The 21,198-nt window shown below is 37.1% G+C and overlaps 2 protein-coding genes across 2 annotated transcripts; one reads left to right on the forward strand and one right to left on the reverse strand.

Annotated features, from left to right (window-relative positions):
• Window positions 1–12,093: 12,093 nt before the first annotated feature.
• On the reverse strand, window positions 12,094–13,180 carry LOC147545084 (uncharacterized). Its single transcript, XM_086635791.1, has 2 exons — window positions 12,334–13,180; window positions 12,094–12,104 (listed from the first exon to the last, which is right to left on the reverse strand). Exons 1-2 carry the CDS (start codon window positions 13,178–13,180, stop codon window positions 12,094–12,096), a joined length of 858 nt encoding a protein of 285 aa, XP_086491917.1.
• Window positions 13,181–16,715: 3,535 nt separating this feature from the next.
• On the forward strand, window positions 16,716–20,863 carry LOC147545085 (protein ECERIFERUM 2-like). Its single transcript, XM_086636415.1, has 2 exons — window positions 16,716–17,074; window positions 19,740–20,863. The coding sequence occupies exons 1-2, from the start codon at window positions 16,742–16,744 to the stop codon at window positions 20,625–20,627; spliced, it is 1,221 nt and encodes a 406-aa protein (XP_086492541.1). The 5' UTR covers window positions 16,716–16,741; the 3' UTR covers window positions 20,628–20,863.
• Window positions 20,864–21,198: the final 335 nt, after the last annotated feature.

Consider the following 21,198-nt stretch of genomic DNA (forward strand, 5'->3'; position numbering starts at 1 on the left):
ATATGAGATAGAGAAGTTCAATGGGAAAAATGATTTTTCTTATTGGCGGATGCAGATGAAGAATCTGCTAATCTCGCAGAAATTACACAAGACGTTGACGGGAAAGAAACCAGGAGATATGTCAGATGAGGATTGGGAGGAGTTAGATCTCGAAGCACGGGCTACCATTATGTTGTGTCTTGAGAGGGACGTGGCGTTCCTAGTAGACGGAGAAACAACGGCGGCGGGTGTGTGGTTAAAGCTAGAAAGCAGTTTCATGACGAAAACTTTAACGAATCGGGTCTACTTAAAATCCAAATTATTCACATGTAGAATGGAAGAGGGTTCTTCTATTCAGGAATATGTGAATAGGTTTGACAGGATTATCTCAGATTTGAAGGATATCGATGTTAAGGTTGAGGATGAGGACCAAGCCCTCATATTGTTACTTTCATTGCCTAAATCCTATGAGAACCTTGTTCAAACTTTGATGCTTGTTGGTGACAGTCTAAGCATGGAAGAGACGAGAAATTCGCTATTAGCGGATGACCTTCGTAAGGTTGCTACTAGCAGTATGGCGTCGGGTGGAGTAGACAAGTATCAAGCACAAGGGTTGTTTGTAACGAGGAGGAGGAGTAATGAAAGGGGAAAGGGAAAGGGAGGGAAATCTGGATCCAAATCTAGAGGCTCTTTCAAGAAACGTGCTTTAGTTGTGGTGAGCTTGGCCACTTTAAAGCGGCTTGTCCAAAGAGAAAGTTGAAGCAAAAGAACGAAGGCTACAAGGAGAAACAAGAGATGCAAGAGGCGGGATATGTGTCAGAAGAGGCGGACGAATGTTTCTCGGTGACAGAGGTGTCTGAGAAGATCTTCGATAAGTGGATGCTTGATTCAGGGGCGTCACACCATATGTGCCCAAATAGGGAGTGGTTTACTACCTATAGGAGTATAGATGGTGGTACAGTTATACTGGGTGATGATAGTATATGTAAAACTGTGGGACTCGGAACAATACGGATCAAGATGCACGATGGAGTGGTGAGAACATTGACGGACGTAAGACACATACCCGATGTGCGGAAAAATCTAATTTCCCTTGGTGTGTTGGAGCGGAACGGCTGTAAGATAATTATAGAGAATGGCTCCATAAAAGTCGTTAAGGGTTCTTTGGTGGTAATGAGAGGTACTCGTTACGGTAATTTATACAAACTTTTGGGGACAACAATTACAGGAGATGTAGCAGTAGGAATCAGTGGAAGGGATCCAACGGCTAGTACGAGGCTTTGGCATATGCGCCTTGGGCATATGTCAGAAAAGGGTCTATCTCTGATGTGCGGGAAAGGCTTGTTGAAGGACATGAAGAAGCCTTACATGGAGTTTTGTGAGCATTGTGTGTTCGGGAAGGCACACAGGGTGACGTTCTCTACAAGCAAGCACAAGAGCAAAGAGGTGTTAGACTACGTACACACCGATGTCTGGGGACCGGCAAAGTTACCTTCCAAGGGTGGTTCCAGGTATTTTGTTACATTCGTTGATGATCATTCGAGATTTGTCTGGCTTTATTTTCTGAAGCATAAGAATGAGGTATTCAACACATTCCTGGTGTGGAAAGCAATGGTTGAGAACAAAACTGGTCGAAAGCTGAAGACGTTAAGGTCGGATAATGGGACCGAGTACACGGATGGGGCATTCAAGGAGTTTTGTAATCAGGAAGGCATTGTGAGGCACTGGACAGTAGTAAACACACCTCAGCAGAATGGAGTCGCAGAGAGATTGAACCGTACACTACTTGAGAAGGCTAGATGTATGCGCTCCAATTCGGGATTAGGCGTAGAATGGTGGGCAGAATCTGGTGCTACAACTTGTTATATTTTGAACAGGTCTCCACATTCTTCTTTAGATGGCGGCATACCTTACGAGGTGTGGTCAGGTGAACATGCAGATTACGGGAGACTTAAGGTTTTCGGTTGTACGGCCTATTACCATGTTAAAGGTAACAAACTTGACAATAGAGCAAAGAAAGCAATTTTCTTAGGATATGCTACAGGAGTCAAGGGTTATCGGTTATGGTGTACGGAAGACAAGAAGTTTGTAATCAGCAGAGATGTGGTGTTTGATGAGTCATCTATTGTAGCTATGGCGAAAGCTACGGTGCCTAGTTGTGGTGATGTTGGGTCTACTAAAGCTCAAGTAGTGGAAGTAGAAATCGAAGACCAACGGGTTTCTAGGAATCATGATCAGGTGGAGCATCAGGATAATACTCAGGATGAGGAAATTGATGAACCCGATCATGAGGAGGTTCAAGGGGAAGGTACACAAGTTTTACAATAACAACAGCAGGATGTTTCGGTACACACTAGGCCGAAACGGTTATATAAGCCGGTACAGAGGTTAGGGTCAGACAAACCTCTTAGGCATTACGGGCAGGCAAATGTGGTTGAATATGCACTCTCGGTGGAAGACGACGAGCCGGTCACCTTCAAACAAGCTATTACCGCGGCGGAAAGAGAGAGTTGGTTGGTTGCTATGCAAGAAGAGATGGAGTCTCTTCACAAGAACCAGACATGGGAGGTTGTCCCATTGCCCGAAGGTAAGTCTGTTATTGATTGTAAATGGGTGTACAAGAAGAAAGAGGATTCTTCCGAAATCAAAGGTACAAGGTATAAGGCAAGACTAGTGGCCAAGGGTTATGCACAGAAAGAAGGGGTCGACTACAATGAGATCTTCTCACCGGTCGTGAAACATACTTCTATTCGGGTGCTATTGAGTATTGTTGCTCATAGTGATCTTGAGCTGGAACAACTCGATGTTAAAACCGCCTTCTTGCACGGAGATTTGGAAGAAGAAATTTATATGGCTCAACCTGAGGGATACAAGGTTGAGGGTAAAGAAAATCAAGTATGTCGTTTGAGGAATTCTCTTTACGGATTGAAACAATCCCCTCGCCAGTGGTACAAACGATTTGATTTTTTCATGCTAAAGCATGGTTTTCGCAGAAGTGACTATGATTGTTGTGTATACATCAAGAAGCTTCGCGAAGGTGACTTTATTTATCTCCTTTTGTATGTGGATGACATGCTTATTGCTTCTCGAAGCATGGCGGAGATAGATAAGTTGAAATCTCAACTCAGTCAAGAGTTTGAGATGAAAGACATGGGCGCTGCAAAGAAAATACTGGGAATGGAGATTAAGAGAGAGCGGTCAAGTAAGAAACTGTACTTGAATCAGAAAGGTTACATCGAACGAGTAGTTTCTCGATTTGGGATGCAGAATGCAAAGGCGGTGTCAGCACCTTTGGCACCACACTTCAGGCTCTCGGGAAAACAATCTCCCACTACTACGGTGGAGAAGGATCATATGGATCGTGTACCGTATGCTAGTGCAGTTGGCAGTTTGATGTACGCTATGGTGTGTACTCGTCCGGATATTTCACAAGCGGTCAGTGTGGTTAGTAGGTTTATGGCAAACCCAGGGAAGACACATTGGGAAGCTGTGAAATGGGTCTTGAGGTACTTGAAGGGTACCGTTGATACGGGTTTGTGCTTTGATGGAGACACATGTCAGGTAAGCGGTTATGTTGACTCGGATTATGCTGGCGATCTAGATAGAAGACGATCTACTACTGGTTATGTATTTAAGGTACATGGTGCTCCAGTTAGTTGGCGATCGATGTTACAATCTACAGTTGCGTTATCTACTACGGAGGCCGAGTATATGGCTATGGCCGAGGGTGTGAAGGAAGCATTGTGGTTGTGGGGTCTTCTGGATGATCTAGGGATTAAGCAGGAGTGCGTAGATGTATGGTGTGATAGTCAAAGTGCGATCCACTTGGCGAAGAATCAGGTTCATCATGCTCGCACTAAGCATATCAATGTCAGGTATCACTTTGTACGAGATGTCATAGAGGAAGGTGATGTTTCTCTCATGAAGGTACACACAGATGAGAATCCCGCGGACATGTTGACTAAAGTGGTGACGTGTAGCAAGTTTCAGCATTGTCTGGAATTGCTACAAATCGGCTCGTGTTAAGTTGCCCGAAAGGGCGTAATGGCGACAAGGTAATCTTTATGTGAAGGGTTGGTAGAACTACGGTAGGCTTGATCCTGTAAAAGGGTACGTAGGCAGCCATGGTCATATGGCGCAGTCGGATGAAGTTACAAGAAGCAGATATATCTTACAAGGAGTATCCTGGTGTTCGTCCAAAATTTGAAGAATATCAAATTGTGTACGAGGTGGAGAATTGTGAGAGGCAGTTTCCAAATTTTCATTGAGGCGGTTTAAGAGGCACTTTCATTGAGGCGGTTTAACAAAGCTAATTGGATGGCGGTTTTCAATTGGGTTTCTAAATTGAAAGGTTTCCAATTTTGGATTCAATTGAGGCGGCTTATATTATTATATAAATAGGGGTCTTGAATCTTTGTAAAACACCAACACAAGCAACAACAACTCTTCTTTAGAGAGCTAGAGAGAGAGCAAGAGTGAGAGAAATTTTTCATAGTTGTTTTAGCGGTGTTAAATTTCTCGGTCGTCGAAGATTTAGTATAGAAGGTTATTACTATACGGTACCATCTTGGGACGAACTTGCGGGTTGTGTGAGTGGTCTTCATCTATCCTTCAATAAAGATTTCTTGTTCGCCCGAGGACGTAGGCTTTAAAGCCGAACCTCGTTAAATTCTGTTCGCATATTTGATTTTGGCTTAGCTTTTCGATTAATCTTCATAATCGGATCAATTTCTAGGATAGGTTCGATAGCTTCCGCGACTTTTAATTATAACAAAACCACATTTAGTAACAATGGCAGAAATCACTGATTCTTCTTCCTCAATTCTTGGACTTGCTTCAGTTTGATCAAAATCTAATTTTTGGAGGTGGGTTTCATCAATATCTGGTTTCGAAAGTGGGTTTGATTCAAAATTGAATTTTGAGTATTTAAATCAGAATCACATTTGCCATTGAGATCTGATTTGAGTAAGCGGATTTGAAATTGGAATTCAACATGAAGGAATCAAGGTTAACTGATAAGGGACCGGTGCCTACATAGTTGGTTGGTGCTAATAGAGAAAGGAGCGATTGGGCCTGGTGCTAACAGAGATGGGTGCTAACAACCTTTTGGCCCGGTGCCTTTAGAAGCACCCTTATAATAATCGTTAGGATTCGAGTAGTTGTATTCATCTCACTAATCTTAGGGTTGGAGTAAGTTAAATTTGGGCAAAAGTGATCAGTGGAGATAATAGATCTGTGAAGATAATAGATCTGTGAAGATTAATGTATACCGCCTTTAATATATATTTTTTGGAAAATATAGTTTTTAATAAACTTATTAAATCCCAAAAAATAATATCTAATACATTTCATTGGGATGTTAGTGGTCAGCAACACACCACATAAGAATTCCAAAACAAATAAATTTCAAGAGTTTGTCCATTATTTCCCTTACCTAAAAAATTTAAAGCAAAAGTTAATACGATAGGGATATACACTATTACCACATACCAAATTAAATCCTTATTAGACCACTAGATGAATTTGGCAGTAATAGCCTGGCCCTGGCTACTTCGTGAATGCAGTGGGGGCATGAACAATAAAGGTTGGAGACATTTTTTTATAAAGGAAATTTAGACTGCTCGTATATATTTTTGTTTTTTTGAGAAATCGACTACGATCCACGTTAGTCATTACAAGGTATTGATGTATCGTTAAGATGTGATAAACACGATAACCGCCTAAGTTAAATCAATAAGTAAGGAGGCCTAAAGCCCAACAACAAAGAGCCTAAAACCCGACAACATCTACTTTTATTTAGTCCATAAATTACATGGGGATAAATCTTGGTGATGAACTGCACCGAAACTCAATTCCAAGACTTTCATGGGCTTAAGAGGGATGTCCTACCACTACACTAAAAGACGGTGGACACAGTTCATATATGTTGTTGTTACAAAATTGAAACAAACGGTTATATTTGTTTACCAACAATCCCAAACTAAATCAGTTTTTACTTGTCTCTACCGATAATAATTTTTTGATGATCCGCCACTTACAAAGATGAATCCCTTTAGTTCTTTTTGAAAAATAATGTAGATAAAAATTAATCTCGATTTTCAATTTATGATGATCCTCCCCCTAGTTTGTGACTGGTTTCTTTTTGGGCACCCTAGTTTGTGATCAGTTTTCTTTGGCCAGCGCTTTGGGGAAATCAAAATAGTTTTCGTGGTGAAAATTTTTAAAGGGAAGATGTGAAATTTTAGAGATTTTTCGAGGAAACAAAACATTTTTTCTTCTCTTCTTCTTCTTCATCATCTTCAACTCCGCCCACCACCTCCTGCCACAACCACCACCTCTTGCCACAACTCCGGTCATTTTGTCTGTTCCGGCAGACCTTTAAGGTCTCCCGACTTCCGGCGAAGGGTAACCCCCTTCGCCGGAGTTTAGAGAGAGGAGGTGAAATTTTTTTTTTCAGAGAGAGAGAGAAGAGATGAAATATATTTTTTTTTTAGGTCTGAAAGTCGCCGGCCGGAAAATTTGTCGGCCGGCGACCTTCCCGGAGAAGATGATGAGTTGGCTGGTTTTAACGAGGTAGCAGAGAGAGAAAACATGTTGGAGGAGAGAGAAAAGAAATGGAAGAGAGAGAGTAACGGTGTTATAACGGAAGGGGGCCACATGGGTATTTTTCGTAAAGTAGGGGGCCAGGCGGGAAGCTGGTCACAAAGTTGGGGGCCATTAAGGAAATAACCCAAATAAATATTGTTGTTATATCAATGCAGGATGGCTGAGAATTTAGAGAGTCGGTGTCAAATTTTGTTTGGACCTCATGTATAACCCAATGTCGAAAATTACATAGGAATTAGAAAATAAGGAAAAAGTTCAAAATAATTCGGCTGTAAAAGGATAATAAATCGTTTATTAATCATATCACAATATATTTTGAAAAGGCGGAACAACAATTTCACTTTGAAACTTTTTCTCCATATGCGTTTTGAAGCAAAATCATCAATTTCTCGTACTCAATTTTGTCTAAGAATCGACTTTCTTTTGTTTCTCTATTACTTGCAAAAAAAACTATAAGTACAACAAAATTTTATGTCAAAAAACTATTTACTAATAATAAGCTGAATTAAGTAGACATCGTTCCTTAATTAATGATTAATTTATTAAAAATAATTCAGATAATAGAATAATAAATATTGATCAATAAACTTTAAGTAAATTAACTGATTAAATATAATAATTACAGAAATTTGAGTGAATATTTTTTTATGATTGGTTAAACATAACTGAGTGAATGGCACCTATAACCCCACTTACATTTATAGAGTAAATTGTGGTTTTTCGGCTTCCTGATTTTCTTAACTAATCTAAAAAAGTAAATAACATTTATCTGAAAATAATATTAAATGATTGCATGAGATATAATAAATAGATGAAACTCAACCTTATATTGTTAGATCTTCCTTTTCTAGATCTGTCACGTTATTCACTTATTTCATTAATTTTAGTATTTAAATTTTGAATGACATGTTAAAAGTTTGTTTTCTTTGTTTTTTTGATTAAAAATGTACATAAAACTCCTCAAACTTTATGCTCCAAATTCTTGCAAAGTAACTGTATGATAGGGTATAGATATATCATGAATAAACATTATAAAAACAACAAAATGTTGTAAATTGTCGGTCTATTTGCTTCAATGTGTATCGATATTTGCATGCAACTTAATGGAAATAAAGGAAGAGAAAAAGATAGAAATATTAAGATATACTAAAACAAAGAGATGATCTTGAACCAAACTATATTTAGAAGAATTCTTTCCAAATCTTTTCCATACACTTTCTTATCTCTTACAAACTTATATCAACAATACACAAAGTACATCTATTTATAGGGTGGGAGAAGTAATAGGATGTTGACACATACCCTATGTGTTGTCACTTGCATGGTGTGTTGTCACCACCAAGATGACACTTTGCATATGGAGTTGTAGAATGGTGACACATAACCTCATGTGTTGTCACTTGCATGATGTGGTGTCACTTAACCACAAACACTTGTCACATGGAGCTACCATAAGGTGACACCTCTCATATGGAGCTACCATAAGGTGACACCACATCAAGGTGGTATTGTAGGAATGGTGGGTGGCTAGAGATACAAGTTGGATAAGAAAAATGGTATATTAAAGGCACCCAAATCCCTTGCATCACCAATGATTTATGGGCAGCCACATCCCTTATAACACTCCCCCTTGGATGACCATCACTTGGAATAATTGTCTCATTAAAAACCTTGTCAGAAAAACCCAGTGGGACAAAATCTGATGAAGGAAAAGAGTACAAATAATAGATTCCGAGTGACGTTGGATACGCTAAATACTGCCTCGTTAAAACCTTGCCAGAAAAACCCATTGGGACAAAAACTGGACGAAGGAAAAAGAGTACAAAGCGTAGATAGCGATACATGAACCTGCACATGATAATAGACTCCCCCTGATGAATATCATATCTTGGAACGATGTAGTCTTACATCATCAGGCTATTCAAGCGTCGCATTCCGATGCCATCTACCAGTTTTCTGAACGTCGTAGTAGGCAGAGACTTGGTGAACAAGTAAGCATAATTCTCACACGATTGTATCTTCTGGATATCAATCTCATTATTCTTCTGGAGATGATGTGAGTAAAACAATTTAGGGGATATGTGCTTAGTCCTATCGCCTTTGATGTATCCTTCTCTGATCTGAGCGATGCAAGCCGAATTATCTTCGTGAATGACTGTGGGAGATTTTGTGATTGAATCAAGACCACTTGAGCTTCTAATGTGTTCAATAATGGATCTAAGCCATACACATTCTCTTGTTGCTTCATGGAGAGCAATAATTTCTGCATGGTTAGATGAGGTAGCGGGCATACTTTGTTTACTAGATCGCCATGAGAAAGCTGTACCTCCGCTTGTGAATACATAACCTGTCTGAGAAATCCCTTTGTGCGGATCAGAAATATAACCGGCATCTGTGTATCCTTTTACTTGAGAATCACCGGATAAGTTCTTTGAATAAAACAATCCCATGTCAGTTGTTCCTCTCAGATATCTTAGAATTTGCTTTACTCCAACCCAATGCCTCTTAGTAGGTGCAGAGCTATATCTGGCCAATAGATTTACTGCAAAAGCAATGTCCGGTCTAGTGCATTGAGCTAAGTATGATAATGCACCAATAGCACTCATATATGGTACTTCTGGACCAAGGAGTGTTTCGTCCTCTTTTTTAGGTCGAAATGGATCTTTCAGAGCATCGAGAGACCTAACAACCATGGGAGTACTAAGCGGATAAGAATTCTCCATGTTAAAGCGCTTCAAGAATTTTTCTGTGTATAATGTTTGATGTACCAGTATGCCACTTGTGCTTCTCTCAATTTGTAAGCCAAGACAGAATTTTGTTTTCCCGAGATCTTTCATCTCGAATTCTTTCTTCAAATATTCTGCTGCTTTAGAGAGCTCTTCTGGAGTTCCTATAAGGTTGATATCATCAACATATACTGCAAGAATCGCGAATCCAACATCTTCTTTCTTGATAAATAAACATGGGCAAACGAGATCATTAACATAACCTTCTTTGATCAGGTATTCACTAAGACAATTGTACCACATTCGTCCAGCTTGTTTCAATCCGTACAAAGCTCGATTTAGCTTTAGTGAATACATGGTACGTGGGTTGCCTCCAGGCAATTTAAATCCTTCAGGGACTTTCATATAAATGTCGGTATCTAATTTTCCATATAGATACGCAGTGACCACGTCCATTAAATTCATCTCGAGTTCTTCTAGAACTGCTAAACTGATCAAATATCGAAAGGTTATTCCATCCATAACTGGAGAATATGTTTCTTCATAATCGATCCCTGGTTTCTGCAGGAAACCTTGTGCCACGAGTCTCGCCTTATAGCGGACAACCTCATTGTTCTCATTTCGTTTTCTAACGAATACCCATTTGAAACCTACAGGGTTTATATCTTTGGGTGTCAGGACTACAGGTCCAAAAACGTTACGTTTTGACAGTGAATTCAACTCTGTCTGGATTGCTTCTTTCCATTTTACCCAATCAGTCCTTTTCCGACATTCCTCAATAGAATGTGGTTCATAATCATTATTTTCAGTGATAATATCAGTGGCTACCGAAAGCGCAAATATATCATTGATGATTATGTTATCTCGATTCAACACTTTACCATTACAAGCATAATTTATAGATATCTCTTCATTTGGAGATAACTCATGCTCTTCAAGAGCTTCTGCCTCTTCTGGGGCTTTACCCACTTCTAGGGGTGTATTTGTCGTTTCTTCTGGAACATTACTTGCTTGTGGTTGGTTTTTCCTCTTCCGGGGAACTATATCTTTAGAACCGATTGGTCGTCCACGTTTCAGACGTGCTTTAGACGATTCATTTGCTGCAATATTTTTATCGTGTCCTTCAGGGACATCTATCCTTGCTGGAACATTTGCAGCAGGTATATGTGACTTTGTCACTCTCGCTGCGTCATTAAATGCGTCAGGCATTTTATTAGCAATCTCTTGTAGATGTATTATCCTTTGTACTTCAACTTCAGATTGATTAGTACGAGGATCAAAATGAGACAAATTTGGTGTAACCCAAGAAAGTTCCTTTTTGGTAACATTTGCTTCAGGCAAATTTACTCCCCCTAATGGCGGGAAAACTGTCTCATCAAAGTGACAATCGACGAAGCGTGCAGTGAAAGTCTCACCCGTCAGGGGTTCGAGATATCGAATAATAGATGGTGTATTAAAACCAATATATATTCCCAGTCGGCGCTGAGGCCCAAACTTTGTGCGTTGTGGGGCTGTAATAGGAACATATACAGCACATCCAAAAATACGCAAATAAGATATGTTTGGCTGCTGGCCTTGAACATATTGCAAAGGTGAGAATTGATTATTCGAAGTAGGACGTAACCTTATCAAAGTTGCAGCATGAAGAACTGCAGGTCCCCATGCAGTAACCGGTAATTTAGTCCTCATCAACATTGGTCTCGCAATCAGTTGGATATGCTTAATGAATGATTCAGCTAGACCATTCTGTGTATGAACATGAGCTACAAGATGTTCAACATTAATTCCAACTGAGAGACAATAGGAATCAAAAGTACTCGATGTAAATTCTCCTGCTCCATCTAGACGAATCGACTTGATCGGATAATCAGGAAAGTGAGCTCGTAAACGAATTATCTGAGCTAATAACTTTGCAAACGCCTGATTCCGCGTCGAGAGCAGATTTACATGAGACCATCTAGTTGATGCATCGATTAATACCATAAAATATTTAAATGGTCCACACTGCGGGTGTATAGGGCCACATATATCACCTTGAATCCTTTCCAAAAATTTGGGAGATTCGATATGTACTTTCGTCAGGGATGGGCGAGTAATAAACTTCCCCAGTGAGCAACCAGTGCAAGTAAAATCCCTATCTATCAGAAACTTCTGGTTCTGAAGAGGGTGTCCCTGAGAGTTTTGTATTATTCTACTCATCATGGTAGATCCTGGGTGTCCTAGTCGATCATGCCAAATTTTATAAGTATTTGGATCGTGCAACTTCGGGTTGACAACGACATATGATTCAACTGTTTTAATCTCTGTAAGATATAACCCAGAAGAAAGAGCTTCAAGTCTTTCCAAAACATGCTTCTGGCATGATATACTTGAGGTGATATACAAATATTCTTTATCATTCTCAGACCCAGTCTCGACGTGATACCCATTCAGACGAATGTCTTTGAAACTCAATAGATTCTTCAGGGATCTAGTCGAGTACAAAGCATCCTCAATAATTATTTTCGTACCACGGGGCAATATTATAGTAGCTCTTCCGGAGCCTTCTATAATGTTTGATGAGCCAGCGATAGTAATCGCATTTGCCTCACATAATTTTAAGGTCGAGAAATATTTTGTATTTCGAAGTATCGAATTTGTGGTCCCACTGTCTGCTAGACAGCTATCTTCATCACCTTTAGATATGTTTCTTCTGGAATCCATACCTTTCATAATATAATATAAGATTCAAACCACAACTATTTATAACATAAACAAAACTATTACAGATACATATAATATACTATCTAATATCTAACAGACAAAAGTTATTATAATATAGCATTATAATAGGTAAAAAAGTTAATACACTAAATATTAAACATATCATCAGTTTGATTTTCTCCTTCAGGGAGATAATCTCCAACACACAATGGTGGATCAAATTCCATGTGGTTCATCTCTGGTGCAGCTTTAGATTTCAGAGATGCTTGGTATAGGTCCACCAAATGTCTCGCCGTACGACAGGTACGGGACCAATGACCTTCCATACCACAACGGTAACAAGCTTCTTCACGAGCTTTGGGAGGGGTATTATATATACCCTTTACTTTATCAGGCTTTCTTGCTGCGTAATTCTTTGAATTTTCTCCCTTTTCCCACTTCCGGTGGTAAGGGGTTTGCCTGTTTCTCTCCCATTTGTTCGTGCGGGATCCACGTTGGTGGTTTCTTCCGGAACCACGCTTCCCTTTGTAATTTTGTTTCCCTCCATGATCTTTTGACAATATTGCATGTGCTTCAGGCACAGGTGCGGACCCAGTGGGTCGAGATTCATGGTTTTGCAACAACAACTGGTTGTTCTGTTCATTGACCAAAAGACAGGTCAGTAACTGGGAGAATTTAGAGAAACGTCGCTCTCGGTATTGTGACTGCAGGACAATATCCGAGGCATGGAACGTACTCAATGTTTTATCTATCATCTGTTCATCAGTGATAATATCTCCTCCCACTTTTAGTCTGGAAACAATTTTACAAAGGCTGGAATTATAAGCAGAAATGGAAGAAAAATCTTGTAGTCGAAGATTTATAAAATCATTTCGAGCTTTTGGAAGTATGACCATCTTCAGGTGATCATATCTATCTTTTAAGATATTCCATAAAGCCAAGGGATCTTCCACATACAAATACTCTGACTTCAGGTCATCATGTATGTGACGTCTCAAAAAGCTTAAAGCTTGAGCCCGTAACATTTCCTCTGCATTATTCCCTTCAACAATAGTGTTCAGGAGATTTTTGTATTTTAGAGTCAGTCTAGCTTCGACTGCCCATTCCCTGTAATTCTTACCTGTTATATCTAGAGCTGCAAATTCAAGTCTAGCAAGGTTAGACATTATGAAAATGAATTAAAATATTATACCTTTCACCAGACGGAGTAGCGGCTTAGTTTGTTCGATATTTCACCGATGTTGACTTCGGCAAATGAGCAGAGTAACGGCTTCTTTCAGCTGGCTAGAGACTCGTGCTGATAACGTGTTGTAAATTGTCGGTCTATTTGTTTCAATGTGTATCGATATTTGCATGCAACTTAATGGAAATAAAGGAAGAGAAAAAGATAGAAATATTAAGATATACTAAAACAAAGAGATGATCTTGAACCAAACTATATTTAGAAGAATTCTTTCCAAATCTTTTCCATACACTTTCTTATCTCTTACAAACTTATATCAACAATACACAAAGTACATCTATTTATAGGGTGGGAGAAGTAATAGGATGTTGACACATACCCTATGTGTTGTCACTTGCATGGTGTGTTGTCACCACCAAGATGACACTTTGCATATGGAGTTGTAGAATGGTGACACATAACCTCATGTGTTGTCACTTGCATGATGTGGTGTCACTTAACCACAAACACTTGTCACATGGAGCTACCATAAGGTGACACCTCTCATATGGAGCTACCATAAGGTGACACCACATCAAGGTGGTATTGTAGGAATGGTGGGTGGCTAGAGATACAAGTTGGATAAGAAAAATGGTATATTAAAGGCACCCAAATCCCTTGAATCACCAATGATTTATGGGCAGCCACATCCCTTATAACACAAAAACATTTATTCTCCTTAACAAAAAAAAACAAAAACAAAAACATTTATTCTTTTTGTTTTACTATATTATTTTATTTTATTGTAACTCTTATGTGGACATTGACGTATACATTTTGCCATTTTGGGCTGTGGTATCCAGTGTTCTTCTATACGTTAACCTTTTGTGTCGGAAGTACCCATTAAGAGAGAATTATTTTGGTGGCAATATATTTTTATTTTTTTTAAGTGGGGCAATACTTTAAGACACTCATTAAATGTAGGCCACAAGATACTATTCTGTTGGTGGCAATCCTTTACTCCATCAATGTACTTAACTCTTTGTCTTCTCATTTCAACAAAAAAAAAAAAAAAAGAACTCTTTGTCTTCTTGCAACAATTTCTTTTTGTGGTAAGTTGTCTTCTCAATCATACAAGGAAATTAAAAACAAACAGAAATATTGCCATAAAAGGCCATCCATCTAGTGTATACCGTCCTAAGACCACACCAAAGTTAGGTACATTGATGTAGTCTTCCCAAGATCACACAAATCACTTTTAACAAAAAAAAAAAAAAAAAAAAAAAAAATCACACAAATCATCTTAATAATTTATTTACCTTAGGCCCCCAAAGTTTTTTTTTTTTTGAAACCACGGGAATCGATTTCCATTCATAAGTGATAAAATCACATTGTTTACATGGATGAAATTGTTATTTCTCTCTTCCAAAGTTAAGGTGTGGTGGTGGATGAAAATAATTTGAGTGTTAGAGAATCTTTGAGATATTTAATTCGGAATACTTGAAAGTTTGAGAGTTTGCGAATGTCCAAGATATTCAAGTATAAATATTTGAGAATTGAGATTGTACTAATGTCTAGAGTGTTCAACTCAAAACAGTAAGTGTGTGGACTGTGGTGAATTGAATTTTCATGAACATTTTAGTCGATTTTAGTGTAAAAATAGCTAAAACAAAAATATCAGTCATTTCAGATACACTTTAATCTGGATCTGGTAATAGGTGATAATGAGAAAAAATACTGATAATGATAATACAATATTAATAACGATTATAGTAATATTAACAACAAAATAAATACATGTTTAATGACAGAAAAATAATACTGTAAGATAGTCGTATATTAATTTAATAATGTATAATTACATAATGATAATATTTACTGTCATACAACAATAATAATATAATTATATAATATATAAAAAATATAATAATAATTTGATTATATAACAAAATATGATAAAAAAATGATTGTGCGTCCACTATTTTTTGGTGCAATGGTTAGACACTCCCTCTTAAGCCTATGAGGATCTTGGGATCGAATTTCGGTGGAAGCATTTTGACATCAAAATTTATCCATGTAATTTAGGCAATAAATTTATCCAATTAACTTCTTGATGTGTTGCATATTATATCCATGATATTGATGTCATTGAACTGTAATGACGGTTGGAGTCCAGTTTCAAAAAATAAAATAAATGATAGTACACAATGTTGTAGTTCTGACCTACTAGATCCAAACCTAACAGTCCATACAGTCAAGTCCAGGCCATGAGCTGTGACGGTCCCGACCTAAATTGAGTTTTCAGTTCGTGGGGCCATTTAGGCCTTCCCCATCCTAAGGCCCGTGCTCTTAGGCCAGGTGCAGGTCATAGAGGTTTTCGGATTTTTAAGCTTCTTTTAAATGATGTTATAAATGATGTTATCTGTACAATAAAAATATACATAATAATACAAACACAGAATCATCATGCATTGTTAGAATACATATTATGCCATACAAGGTAGTATAGTACAATATGCCTACTACAGTCGACAGTTGGTAGCCCAAGTGGTTCTAAGATGTTGAATAAACTCCAGAAAGTCCTGGAGGTCCCAGGTTCTCCCAGAGAAGGTGGAATCTTTAGTTATTTGAATTGGGATTATGAGGGTATAAATAGTGTTGTTGGACTTCAAACCATTGTCTTGTTGAGCTATAGGCCCGGTCTTGTTAATGTTCGAGTGGGCGGTTATAGAACTTATCACATCTATGATGTATCAAATGTCAAATATCACGACGTACGTAGATCGTAGTCGTCTTTCGAAAAAAAAACATGCCCACTATATAATATTCACATATGGTATGATGTGCCAAACAACAAACTGTCATGGCATTAAAGATTGTTTTATCGCCCTACAATATTATTATATAATAACTAATAATATATATGATAGTAAAATATTTTTATACTATTAATTAAATAAATATATTATTTTGTTAATATTAAAATAGATATGAAATCTATGAGAATCCCTTCCCTCTCAAAATGGGAAAATCTAACTTCAAAGAATTAAGGAGAATTGTTTGAAAATTTGTTCATAGAATAATGAAGATGATAAATGGTGGGAGAGAAGGAGATAATAAATACTTGGGTGGGAGATATGAGGGACTCCATGGCATACTCCACTGTGTACTCCCCCTAATAGGACAAAGAGTATTTTGGTCTTTTTTAAATTGTGAAAAGACTGAAATACCCCTAATTTTATTAACGAACTCAGCTCCGAAATATACCAGGGTGTCCCCCAATCATTTTTGAATTATACCAACCGAATTGATGATGGAAGGTATAAAAGGAAATGAAACCTTCCTTCAAAGACCAAAAGTTTTCCAACTTCCTTTCCTTAGGAAATCTCTCTCTCTCTTCATCTCCGATCTTCTTCACCACTTCTACCTTGAACTGTACACTGTCCTTAAGTTAACAATGTCTTCTGCACAGAACAAAGACCAAAACCTTGTATACAACATTAAGTATTCATCGGTGGTACCCGCGTCTGTAACTGAAAAAGAAACAATTAAGGAATTTACTTTCATGGATTTAACAATGAAACTTCATTATATTAGAGGTGTCTACTTCTTTAAAAGAAGTGCAGTTGAAGAACTTAACATGAAAAAAATTAAAGAACCCATGTTTTTATTGTTAGACCTCTGTAATATTACTTCAGGTAGGGTTAGAAGATCAGAAGAGACAGGAAAACCTTTTATCAAATGTGATGATTGTGGAGTGAGAATAATTGAAGCTCAAACTGATAAAACAATTGATGAATGGCTACAAATGAAGGATATCTCAAATAGTAATCATTATATGGCTTTTGATCAAGTTCTTGGTCCAAAATTACGTTTCTCGCCTCTGGTTTTTATACAGGTTTGTATTTGTACTTGATGAATGTTTTTTTAAACTTCTGAATTTTACTTGCTTTATGATTTTGATCTTACATTCTTATGAATTCTTTTACTGAGTTTCAGCAAAACTATAAGAATCTACATAGCTAACAGGTAAATTCAGATGCATATCCGCCAGAGAATAATACTCCATGTTATCTGGATGATATCATGCATATAAGAGCCATCATTTAATGAGAAAGCTGAGGCTATAACATTTCAGTTGTCTTCGAGTCAAACTGCAATAAATATTCAATGGATAGAGTGGAATGTTGTAGTGGTGGTCAATGGGTTAGTGTGGTGTCCTTCCTATACTACCAAGGTCGTGTCGTGATGTGCCAGTTTGGGCATGGATACGTCGTGAAGAAATACACGAAGTAAATAAGTCCTAAAACTACCATCAATATAGACATCTTGGGCTCTAAAGGCCTTATAGAGATCGTTAACTAGGGTTGTAAACGGTAACTTATCGGATAAGGTATAGGCATATCCATATCTGATATCTAATAAGCTATCTGGTATCCGATAAGCTATCTGATATCTAATAATTAACCGACCGATATTATATATCAATATCCGAATCCGACTCCGATAATATTAACGGATATCGCATAAAATCTGATATCCGAAACAAAAACAAAATTTAAGTGTAAATTTTAAACCTTTAGATCTAAATAATAAATCTCAATTATTCATTTTATATATTATTACTAATAAAATTAATATTATTATTATTATTTTATCTTACTTATCAGATACAGATATTTATCGGATCGGATATTGGTGTATCCGATAAGCAGATATCCGGTAAGGAATATTCGAATCCGTATCCGAAATTTTGGATTTTCTTCAAAGATTCGAATTAGGATACGGATCAGGTGTCGAATATTCAGATACACATTGACAGACTTAAGGCTATTTGGGACCGTGAAAGCACATTCCTACCTTTAATTTATTTATACTCGGTAACAAAAGTCAATAAAGATGTATTCCACCTCCACTATTAATTGAATCCGTGACCTCCGTGTTTTTGAAGTAGATGCGCAACCAACTTCGCAAGCAGCTGCTGACTCTGTTTGTTTAGGTTTTAGCTTATGTTGTTTCTCTTTTTTTTTATGTTTATTTAAATTTGCAAATATAATGTTTGTTAAATATTTTAGTGGTTAATTATTTATTTCTTGACAACGTTATTATTCGAACCCTGGACTCTCGAGTAGAGGGGATATACATGTGACTCAACCAAAGCGAGTTTCCTGACAACCGTTTTTTCTCGACAATTTTTTTTTCCAAAAAATTGGTTTTCTGAAAAATATAGTTTCGAAGAAAAATGTTTTTCGGAAATAACAGTTAGCTTGGGAAAAATATACTTAGGAAAAAACGATTTTCGAGGAAAAAAATTTGTTTTCTGAAAAGATTTTAGGGAAAAACGAATTCTAAAATAAAAAATTATGAAGAAACAACTTTCGAGAAAAATAGATGGTTTTTCGAAGAAAATGATATTTGACAAAAAATGAACGGCTTTGAAAAAACGATGTTCGAAGAAAAGGTTCCTTTAATTTATTTTTAAATAAATTTTAATAGAAACTCAAATAATTATAAATACTAGAATTCTTACAAACCAAAACAACCCAAAAGTAATCATTTGGACTCATGAATCAGTAGAATCATGAATCCAAAGGACTCATGAAACCACGGACCCATGATTCCTTCATCCAAACACACCAGAAGTGAGTAAGTCCCAAAACTATCACTATTATAGACATCTTGGACTCTGAATGTCATATAGAGACCCTTAAGGCTATCTGGGAGCATGAAAGCTCATTCCTACCTTTAATTTATTTATACACCTTAACCCAACAAGTTAATAAAGACGTATTACACCTCCACTATTAATTGAATTCGCGACCTCCGTATTTTAGGAGCAGATGTGCAACCAACTTGCCAAACAGTTGTCGACTTTGTTTTTTAGATTTTCGCTTGTGTTGTTTTCTCATTTTTTATATATTTATTTAATTTGCAAAATAATGTTGGTTAAATATTTTAGACCTGGGACTTTTTTCTTTTTTTGCTTTAAATTGTCACTGGGGACTTACTTGAGTTGTATACTTAGTGGTTAATATTTATTTTTTTGACAAAGTTATGACCCGAACCCTGGACTCGGACTCTCGAGTGGAGGGATAGTAGTAAGATGTAGTTGCAGAAATAATCTAAATGCAAAAAATAAATATAAATTAGTGAATATACCTCTTTATCAATAGTGTGAAGAAAAAATTTACTTTACTAAACAAGTTTAGGTACATCCTGTTGAATTTACACGAAAATGTGTTTTCTGGGTGCAACCAGTGCAGTTGCACGAGACTTAGCACATAAGGTCCACCTGTAATAATTATGCGATAAATGAATGATATCGTTAAAAGAATTCGTTACAAGAATTTAGATTATTTGTGCAACGGCCAACGGCAACTTCATGTTAAAAGAATTCGTTAAAAGAACTTAGATTATTTCTTCATGTTAAAAGAATTCGTTATAAAACATTGCGCGATATATGAATGTTATCGACAACTTCAAAGATCTTTATGCACACGGAAAAACGGATATATATACTGATTTATGTTTCTACATGTTGCAATGTTTACTGTATTACACAGTTCACTTGGTTTAGATGTGGAGGACTTTCAATTGGACTCAGCTGGGCCCATGCTCTTGGAGATGCATTAGCTGCTTCAAATTTCATTTATTTGTGGGGACTTGGTATGGCTGGAAGTCTATCAACCAAGTCAATGGAAATGCCACCAAAATCAGATATCCAAACCACAAAAGGCAAAACTTCAAATGCTGCAGAAAAAGAACTAGTCTCTGTCAGAAAGGTGGTGGAGCCTGTAGGAGATCACTGGGTAGTTGCCAATAACTGCAAAATGGAAACATTTTCTTTCCAAATCTCAGCTTCCCAATTAGATCATCTGCAATCAAAAATATCATATGTTCAAACTCAAACCAAAAAAGTTCCAACATTTGAAGCTATTTCAGCTATAATTTGGCAATGTATAGCAAAAGTCAGTGAAAATCAAGAACCAAGAATTATAACCATCTGTAGAAATGGTTCTCAGAGAGAAAACAAAATTGTGGGTAATAATCAGGTCTTAAGTGTGGTTAAATCAGAGTTTTCCGTAGTCGAAGCTAATATATCGGAATTGGCAGCAACCATTACCAAGAAATGTGTAGAAGAGAATGAACTGATTGAAAAAGTAGTGCAGAATGATCTGCAGGGAGTTGATTTCTTAGTTTATGGTACAAATCTTACATTTGTCGATTTAGAAGAGATCGAACTTTACGAGTTGAAGCTGAATGGACAAAAACCCGTCTTCGCAAATTACACGATTCATGGAGTCAGCAAAGAAGGAGTGGTTTTGGTTCTTCCAGGAAAGGAAAGTGTCGAAGAGGATGGTAGCCGAGGAAGGACTGTTACAGTGACCCTGCAGGAAAACCAAGTTACAAAATTGAGAGAAGAGCTTCAAAAGGAATGGTGTATTGTCTGAGCAGATAGTGGGAAAGTCATCCAAGAGATTAATAGTATGGTTTATTTATGTGTTAATAAAGACCTTAAAAGGGCTTAATGCTTGTTTTTATTTGTATCGTCGTCTAGCTTATCGATTGCTTCTTTCATGTATCTCATTGTAGTAGGCAATCAAGATTCTCTTAGGTTTATTAATTTAAGCTATTTCTATTTTGTAAGATACTTGTATTCCAAGTAATAATATCATGTATTAAGACACTACTCATTGTATTTTTTATCATGTGTTTGTTGTTCGCATACAAGTTGACGTGTAGTTTTGAACTCAGAGAAGATTGTCCACCACCTCTTCTTCGTGTTTGTGTGGTGGTTGGATACTCACTCCTGCATTAGGAAGTCTTGGATTCGATTCTCAACAAAAATAAAAATGCATATTTTATTGAACTTGAGTTACTAAAAATATAAATAAAGTAAAAGATAGAAACAATCCGAAATTCTCTCTCAATTAGCTAACTTTTTTTAGTTTAAATAGTTTTCTCCAAAATGAAATCTAGTTGAGTAGTTTGTACGATCAACTAAGACAAATGCTGGACGAA

The sequence above is a fragment of the Eschscholzia californica genome, unplaced genomic scaffold (genome assembly GCF_041429995.1).
Source record: "Eschscholzia californica isolate CP2 unplaced genomic scaffold, dmEscCali1.0.p SCAF_4, whole genome shotgun sequence".
NCBI classification, from domain to species: domain Eukaryota; kingdom Viridiplantae; phylum Streptophyta; class Magnoliopsida; order Ranunculales; family Papaveraceae; genus Eschscholzia; species Eschscholzia californica.